The 9820-nt window shown below is 39.3% G+C and overlaps 1 protein-coding gene across 1 annotated transcript; it reads right to left on the bottom strand.

Annotated features, from left to right (window-relative positions):
* Positions 1–3933: 3933 nt before the first annotated feature.
* Positions 3934–9349, bottom strand: prokr1b (prokineticin receptor 1b). The gene is made up of 2 exons (XM_070841523.1): positions 8886–9349; positions 3934–4639 (listed from the first exon to the last, which is right to left on the bottom strand). Exons 1-2 carry the CDS (start codon positions 9347–9349, stop codon positions 3934–3936), a joined length of 1170 nt encoding a protein of 389 aa, XP_070697624.1.
* Positions 9350–9820: the final 471 nt, after the last annotated feature.

Genomic DNA, 9820 nt, shown 5'->3' with positions numbered 1-9820 from the left:
CCAGACAATGAGAAACTGAGCAGCCTGTTTGCAGCAAAATATATGTGTTTGAAAATGGTGTTATCTGTACAACGTAATGAGAGTAAAGTACGGGGGGAAAAAAAACACCCCTGCTCTAACTGACACTTCACCCACAGGGGCCAGCGCACAGAGACTAATGGGGACAATAAACAAGGACCCTGATATTGGAAAAATAAACATTTCAGCATCCAACAACAACCTGTAAGGAAATTAGCATAAGAGGCGACAATCTTCGTAAGCTGTCAAAATAACCTAATGACAAAGTCAGGAGATGCATGACTAAGCACATGGTAAAACAATAAGAGCACACTGTGGAATGGGATTGATAAGAAAAAGGTCAGCATACGCAATTTAAAGTAAATGTGTTCCAGAGACAGTATCTCATTGCTACTGTTCCTACTTTACACTAATACATCGTAAACGGTTTAGAGCTTGTTAAATGGTGTATGTGAATCAGAATGTGAATGGCCTATTTGACCCACTGCTGTGGTTTCATCTAAAGCTGTTCTAAGCAATCTGATTTTGCCACAACACCAGCAGGACGCAGGAAGTCACCTGCTGGGGTCACTGCTTAGATTAATTTCGTTACTCCAGGGTTTTACAGAGGTAAATACTGTATCTTCAAGGCATAGAGACTATATATTCAAGAGAAAAAAATGGGACAATAATATTACTCCCTTTGGCTCACTACAATTCACTGACACATCATCTCCACTACATAATGTCCACTTCCAATGCTGTTCGTAGGTAAATTCGAAATAAGATCCCCTTTTTATCCTCTCCTTTGTTACTGAGCTCAGTTTGACATTAATATGAGATTCAGACCATTATCTCATACTTTTTAAATTCAGCCCCTGAGAAATCGCCTTTCTCTCGTCTCAGCCTGATCCTAATCTGAGATAATAAAACGCTTTTTTCCTCTCACTGGTCTTCATTCATCTGAAATAATCAGCTCTTGAGACAGTAAAATCCAAAAGATGGCTTACAAATGAGTCTGCACAATATCTTATGTGTAGGCATAGTACTGATTCAGGACATGTTGAGAAACCAAAAAGTCTCAGCTGCTATTTCGTCCTTGAAAGCACTGACATGTGATTCCACTGATTCCACCATAGACAAGGAAGGAGAGACACACAGTCAACTGCATCAGCTCATGGAGATGTAATACTGAGTATCTGTAAAGCGTCACGCAATACTATTCACTGAAAGAGCTTCGGATCGCTAGGGTTACTAGCACATGTAGGACTCGCCAGCGCCTCTGATGTGAAGGTGTCCATGAACCTACTTCACACTAGGGTCAAGAGGTGATGATGCTGTCAGGTGCTGTAATGCAGGGAAGCCCATCCTTGCCTCTATTGCCTCAGTCCAGTATCCTAAAAATGATGTTCTTATTGGTGGTGAATTGACGAGTACCTAGTTTGATGCAGGAGATCAGAGTTGCTATAATGTTATGCCTGTTTCTTAATTGTAACCAAGATCTTTTTATAACCTTAACCGAATGTTTTAGTTGCCTAACCTCAACTATACCATAGTTACCATGCACAGAAAATGTAGAAAGCAAAACATTTTTAAATATCACCACCGTTAGATAATGTTGTCAGTCAACATAATGCAAGGTTTTGCACAATTTTCCAGCACTGACTTTTTTGTCTGGTGGTAGGATTTCTCCTTCTTTGGCTCTTCAATGCACACAAGGGTCAATGACTTACTTTACCACTTGATGAATACCAGACAAACCCTTTCTTTTCAGCTACATGGCAGCCAATCTGGAAAGATGGTACCATAACAGTGCTGAATATCTTACACCTGGATGATCATTACATAGAATTTATTCTCAGAATTTAAGACATGGTCATGTCACACTAAATAATCAAAGACCCATGTTCCGAACTTGAAGACGTTAATTACCTACTGAGATGTTCAATGCTTTTTGACAGTGTGTCAAAGGATATTTCCAAAGTATTTTATTACTAAAAAGAAAAGGGCAGGAATTAGCTACTTTAATTTAGCAGCAGGAGCATACAAATACGTACATTTCATGAGCTGCCCAGATTGTTAACACAGTGCAGTAAATTTGCCTGTACTGTGCATTTTCTAATCTATCCACAGGACAGATAGAAAAACATTCATCTACATCAGGGGCCTCAAACTCAAATTGGCTTGGGGCCACTGACAGTATTGTTATCTTACAGGAGGGCCACTACAAAATTCAAGTTCAACTTTTTATTTTGTCATTTCAAACAAAACAAAATGTAAACTGCAGTTTAGAAACATTTTCCAAACAGTTGTTTTCAACTTCTAGTACAGGTCTTTTGTTCTTGCTTTTTAAAAAAAAAAAAAAAAAAAAACTAAAATAACTTAATTAAAATGATCTAACAAAGCTTCACTCTCCAGCAACAAAGTGAACACAGCCACAGGAGTGTTTGCTGAAAGAGGAAAACACTGGACACTAAATATTGGTAACCTGCAGCATGCAATCCTTCAGAAACTGTCCTTCAGTGGAGGGTTTCCCTGCTTTGGCAAATCATTCACTCACCGTGTCACTGAACGTCTGCAGCATCCTCTTCGGCTCTCCATGTTTGGTCCAGTGACGCAGCTTGAGCTTATATTCCTTTAAAACTGAGACTTTTTCCTTCATATCAGGCTGCGTGACCGTTGAACTCCACGAATAAACACTGAAATGTCCATCTTCCTTGAAACTCTCTGTGTTCTTCAGCCACTTTTCTTTTTGCCTTGGAAAGTGACACTTTTACGGCTCACAGCCAAAAAAATGACGCATTCGCGGCACCTGCTCTCCGTCATGGCGAACCTGTGACGTCACGAGCGGCACCTTTGCCCTTTGCTACCTCGTCAAAACACGTTATTGTAGAATTAGTTATTTTTTAAATTTGATATGAACGGGTAGTGTACAGTGGTTTAAGCATCATCAAAAAAATTATTAAATTAAAAAATATTTCGCGGTCCGGATTGCACTGTGTTTATGACATCAGAGGAAGGTGGGAGCCAGCGGGCCGCAAGTGGCCATTTGAGAAGAGGCTGTTCTGTAGCTTGTCAATATTTTCATGTGCATGTCTATACTTCTCATGTTTATGATAATAGTAATTTGCTGTACGCTGTAGATTTACACGTTTGAAGATTTACATCTGATGAAGAATGAGTCCATTGATGTTATAGGTAATTAACATACAGGAAAAAAAGCACAGCTTAATAAATAATACAGATATTCTTTCCACTGTCTCATTGTTTATTACCATTAAGTACAGACACAACACATTAATCTTCAAAGAAAGCATGCAATGTTTAGATTCTCTTTAGGGAAAAAATAATGTTTAAAAAAAAAAAAATCTTTTTACAACATTCAAAAGACGGAGGAATATGTCTTTGAACCTTTTTAATACTCTACATTCCACTGTAAGACAAGAAATTGTTTCCAAGAGGTAAAAAAGGATAATACAAAACACACGCAAATCAAAATGCAAGAGGAATGGTCAATGAAAAGACTTCAGCATGAAGAGTTTTTGACCTTAACGAAAATCAGTATAAACAAAACAGATACGAGCAATACAGAGATTAACCTTATGAACTGTAGTTGGTCAATGGACAGAGCCAGTTGTTATTTACAAGTCTTCTGTGTAATATATATTATACACAACGATTCACAATAACACAATGTATATTCACAGCATACACAACAATTACATTCTCATAATACCTCAAATAGAAGTACTGTACCTCTGTACTGTTTGTACTGAGCTGTTGCTCCATTAACCAATATACTGTCAGGGCTGGACTTTTCTAAAGCTCAAGCATGCATTAAATCTTTCCAATATGTCAAAATCATCACTGTCAATTATGTAGTTTCTGTACATCAATAGTTCAAATCTAACTGTTACATTATAGATTTTCTTCTCTTCATCTCAGGTGAATGCATTCAATCTCCTCTGTTACAGGCATGGAGGAGGACCTTATATCCATCTCATCGACAGTCTTACTGGGGGCATACGTTGACCTCCAGCGCAGCAATACAATCTTCTTCAGGTATTTAACTGTGTTGTTCTTGACGCTGACAAAACAGAAAGTATTGATCATGCTGTTGCTCATGGCTATGCACTCAATGATGTAGAAAGCCACCAATGAGTTCTTCTGGCGGGAGATGATTGTTGGATGGAAATCTCGCAGGATGGTGAAGCCATAGTATGGTGCCCAGCACAGGATGTACGCTGTCAAGATTCCAATCAGGACCATCACCGTCTTGCGGCGACAACGCAACCTCTTCCTAATCTGCTCCGTCTGGAAACCTGGGACATTCTTGAACCAGAGCTCACGGGAAATTTGGGCGTAACACATTGCCATGATGATAACAGGCCCAACAAACTCCAAAGCAAAGACAAACAAGAAGTAGGACCGGTAGTAGGCCTGCTGGTCCACAGGCCAGATCTGGGCACAGAAGACTTTGTGAGTGGTTGGGGTGGTACCGCCATGAGGGTACATGGTCTCAGAGGCAAAGTAGGCAGAAGGAAATGATATCAGAATGGGAATAATCCAGACTCCAGTTATCAGACAGTAGGCGGTTTGGTACTTCATACGTGGTCTCAGAGGATGGACTATAGCCATGTACCTGAAAGGACACAGACACATTGTTGTTTTGAGGAGGCAGAAAAGAAATCTGTAATATTTTACAATTAAAGAACCTTTTTAGCAGTCTGAGTGCTGAGCTTTGGAAAATGGCTCTTGGTCAAAAAAAGATTAAAGTTCAATACACAGTGCTCCATTATTCAGTCAACTGAATTTTTCATATTAGTAGAAGGCCATTTTCATTGTTTCTTCTCATTGTATAACTATACAGACTTTTTGCTACATAAGACACAATCTCTAATCCATATCAGTTTCTAAGGAATTGATCAACAGTCATCTAAATGAATGATTTCAATTAAAAATGTTCATGTATATTTTCTACAAACAGTCCCATATTTATCATCATGATATGTTCATAGAAACATCAATGGATCAACTTCTTCAATGTGGATACACTTTATTTTACTTAAAGGTCCCATATTATGCACAATGCACTTTTCAATGTCTTTTCAACGGGAATAAATCATAGATAGATAGATAGATAGATAGAAATACTTTATTGATCCCCGGGGGGAAATTCTGGAAATCATGAATACGAATATGTCCCTAGTGCTACAGGCTGTCACTATTTGTGAAAAGACCGTCACCTCTCTTGTGCTCCTGCTCCGTCTTTCAGTAAACGTGTGTGAAAACGCTCGCTTTAGATTCATGTGACCTCCTACAGCCCTTCAGCAGTGTGACTGCCCCCACCTACTGAAAACCTCCTGAATCTACCTCGCTGTCCACCATTGTTTTTTCCTCACTAACACCAGCTTCCAGTAACACAAAGATGTTGAGGGTGAGAGCGAAGCAGCAGATTGTTCTGTGGTGTATGGTGTATAGTTGAAAAATCTTGGTAGAAATGTTGGTTTGAAAAACCAGGTGCTTCCCAAGGATGGCACAACTAATGAGATGGAAAAAAAAAAACTTTGATTGCCAAGCATAGTATAGCATAGGTGGGAGTCTAAGATGCAGAACAGCACTCAAATAGAAATCCAAGTTACTCCAGTAGTTAATATTTAAAATCCTTCATTTCATTTCTTTATTCATGAATTAATAAAGGATTTTTAACATGCACCACAGATTTCAGTTTGACTGCCGTTCTAGACCTTGGACTTCATATTTCATTTGGATGTCATATTTTTTTCTTATTTAATCTGATTGTGTATAGTTTTTGAAAAAATACGTCATATTTATTTTCTAGCAATGTTGTCCAATTCAATTCTATTTTCATTTTGTTTTTCCCCTACAATGCTGCCATGTGCACTACCCTAGAATGCACTTATGTTCTACATGTTCAGCCTGAGCACCACCTACAAAGAAAAAAATGATTGCCCATTAGTTTGGCAGCTGGCCTGTGGAACAAGCTGCACTCAGAGGCTGTTGCTTGTTGTCAACTAGTTCTCTCACTGAATGTTGGAAGGATTATTGACTGAACAGTAATTTAAAATAATCACCATGGCACACAAAACACTCGTTATCCAACACACCAATACTCACCTCAAGGCATCTTAAACCTGAACCTTTGAAACTGTGGAAGCTCTCTTACACGTATGTTCGTGTCTATATGTCAGCTTGTGGTGTACTACCACTGCTCCTCATCTCCTCAAGGGTTTAAGGATAGAGGATGTCATTTGCTGTGCTGATTGTGAAGCCCCTTGAGACAAATTATGGATTTGTGAACATCTATATAAGTGATTTGACTTGACTTTGTTAAGATTTATTATTCTTGGTCTACTGTACTCTTCTTATTAGTGTATAAATTCAGTGAGTCAAATGCCTTGTATGTGTTCACACGTTTGGCCAATAAAGATGATCCTGATAGAACTAAATGTTTTAGCCATGACTGGAGACAAGGTGGGCAACAAGATCAGTGTTCGGTATCCCTCTAAATGTGAGATATGGTCAGAATCTCTCCTTCTGTTCCTGAGTTATGGTGTTGAGTTTATCTAATTTCTGTGACATATTATTATTCATCTTATTTTTCATCTCTTTACTCTGTTGTGAATCCAAGTACACATTTGTACCACAGATGGACAGACGACCTGAACAATAATGGCCATTTTATGCCCAAGGTCATGGCTATTTTGAAAAATAAAAAAATAAAATCATTAAAAACTACATTTACACTACATTATTCAATACACGATCATGTGTCTCCACCAAACAATCAAGTCAAGCAGTTTACATCCATGTCTGTCTACACCCAAGATTAGTGTCACAGTCTCCTGAGTTATGGTGTTGAATAATGGTCAGAAAAGTGATTTAGCAGAACAGTATGATGTCACAATGAAGTTGACCTTTGACCTTTTGGATATAAAATGTCATCATTGTGTCATTGTCTTTATTAGTGCATGAAAAAAAAAACTGTTTTGTTTGACCTTTGACCTTTGCCCACCAAAGTCGAGTCCAAGCGGTCCAATTTTCTGCCAGAGTGAACGAAAGTCCCTCAAGGTCTTTCTGAGATATCACGTACACAAGAATGGGACTGACAGACTGACGTGTGGACAGATGGACAGACAACCCCAAAACATAACGTCTCCGGCCATGACTGTTGCCAGTGTGAAGACATAAAAACATCCAGAGACAAAAACCTGTTTCCCCCGGGAAGTAAACAAATATGTTTAAATAGGGAGGAGGTACGAGTTAATCTACAATAGTTAATCCTTCCTCTGATGAGGCTCTCTGAAACACATTTCAAATTTGGATTATGTGCTTCTTGAATCAAAGCAGTACCTTAACCCTGACCCCTAACCCAGAGTAGGAAAAGCAGAGGTGGTTCTAACAACATTAACAACAGCTCTATTGTATTCAAGTGTCCCAGTAGACCACAGAGCCAGCATGAACAATACCAGGACCCTGAAACAGAAGCAGCTAAATGAATCCAGTCACCAGTAATTATATTGTTGACACCCATGCTTTTCCTATAGTGACAGGGCAGCTACTGAACATGTGTGTGTCTGTGCCTTCACTTTCATCCACTAATTAACTGAACGTGCTTTTTGAAGTGTCCTGTTCTACCTTTGTTGTCTTTCCCTACTGATACCCTCAGCATGCAATTCAGAATTGGTATTTTTGCACATGTGCTCACTAATGTATCCATTCTCTTTCCAGTTATTGTTATTTCCATCTAACATTTAAGCTGATCTCTTCCAAACCTTCATCAAATACAAATCAACTTAAACTTAAACAAGAGTCCTGCTGGTGAGTCTTCATCCAACCAATGGAGGTGCCAGAGATGCTCATACAGATTGTTTTAGAATCCACTGATCTGTCCTTTAGTCGTGAGGACTTTTATGTCGAGAGCCAAATCCAAGTCTTATTGAATGCTGTTGAATACTGTTTTTTTTTTTTTGTTAATGCTAATGATTTCATGCTCAGCCCATCAGCGTTTGGTCCATGTTTGAAGTATATTTCAGCCTGTGCCAGAAGATGGCAAAATACATAATGTAGCTGGCACAGATAAATATAATAGAATATCTACCTACTGCGTGTTGAACAGAGCAGCAAGGGAACTTATTAGGCTAATTTACAATCAAAAATGAATGAATAGCATAGCCATTGAATTCCTAGTGACTGTGTGCACAAATACAAGTCCAATATTTTGATGAGTTATACATCAAGACAAATCTAAATCCCCAAATCTCAGTTGCAGAATGGTGCCAGTTTATGCCATGAAAAGGACTGAATTGATGATAAAAGTAAACATGTGGACTTAAGTGTGAATGAAGCCAGAAGCTACGAACCTGCAGAGAGCAGAACCGCTGTGATTCCACTTGTAGTAGTACAGTATAAATGTATTTTGCAGCAGTTTGGGAGTAGTTCAGCTAAATTCAGATGTGGTTAGGGGATCATTGTAGCCTGATTGAACACATTTAAAAGATTTATTTTACAATACAGCCATTGTTTGAAACACCTGTACACCTGTTGTCTGCTCTAATCTAAAAATGTGTTTACAGTAGCCGCCAATAAAAATCATGAAAAAAGCGTCAGTGAGTCAATATCTCACATCTCTTGGATACAGAAAACAGTGAATGACTGAAAGGTCATGTCAGCAAAGTCGGCCAAAGATCTAAAGTCCAATGGAAGGATTGGAGAAACAAAAAGAATCAATTTTCTACTCTCATGCATTTTTTTCATACAGCTGTGCAGGAATGCAGATTATGTGAGAGATGAAAACACGGAATCTTTCCATTCAAATCTCTGCAGTTTATCCTGTCAAAGAAATATGAAAGAAATAACAGACTCACCTGTCAACTGCAATGGCGAGCAATGCATTCGTGGACACATACAGTGACACAGTCCGGAGATAGTTGACAGAGGCACACAGCACCCATCCGTGATCCCAGGAAAGCTGTTTCACCACGTAGTAGTCCACCAGGAACGGGCAGCACACCACGGCCACAATGAAGTCTGAGATGGCCAGGTTGGCAATGAGCAGGTTGGTGAGGTTGCGGAGTTTTTTGTAGCGTGTCAGTGTTGCAATGAATATGAAGTTTCCAAACCCACAAACGAGCATGATACTCACAAGCACCATGCCTATAACGATGGTAGCCACAAAGAAGGCCTGGCCCTGGGTGGTGTCTGGGATCTCATCCGGAGGGATGCCATAGTCCATATCATAGTTGTCCACATGATCCACTTTGCTTGCTGGGTGACTCTCCTGCATCTCTGTGTAAGCCGCTACCATGTGGCTAATGTTGGGCTCCCCCATCTCTTAGAACACACTCTTATTCTGGTTTAGAAAGACTTGTGTTTGAGAACAGCTTAATCCAACAAATTTAGGTTAAAAATGATTTTTTTGGATGCATGATGCCAATGATTCCTTGAAACCAGCTTAATTGCTTAGTCATTTGTGTGAAGATGAACATTTAAACAGGCTGAATCTTCTTTGGCAACGGCTGCGCATGCTGACCTGAAACAGAAAGCCCCCACCTCAGCATTACTCATGCAGCGTCAAAATTCATCTCCACAAGACATAACCTAAATAAATTGCATGATGCCAGGGCTTCAGATGTAGTCATGCTGGCATACATGACATCTCTATGATATTCTCTGATGAAAAATGCTTCTGGGTGAGGTCATTAAATCTAGCACATGCCTCGATGTAATTTATTAGGACCTTGACACTTTATTGCAAGCCAATGTCACAGACTAGGCTCATTGTCATGACATGGCATTTAAT

The sequence above is a fragment of the Pempheris klunzingeri genome, chromosome 12 (assembly GCF_042242105.1).
Source record: "Pempheris klunzingeri isolate RE-2024b chromosome 12, fPemKlu1.hap1, whole genome shotgun sequence".
Taxonomy (NCBI): domain Eukaryota; kingdom Metazoa; phylum Chordata; class Actinopteri; order Acropomatiformes; family Pempheridae; genus Pempheris; species Pempheris klunzingeri.
This window is presented reverse-complemented; position numbering and strand designations above follow the sequence as displayed.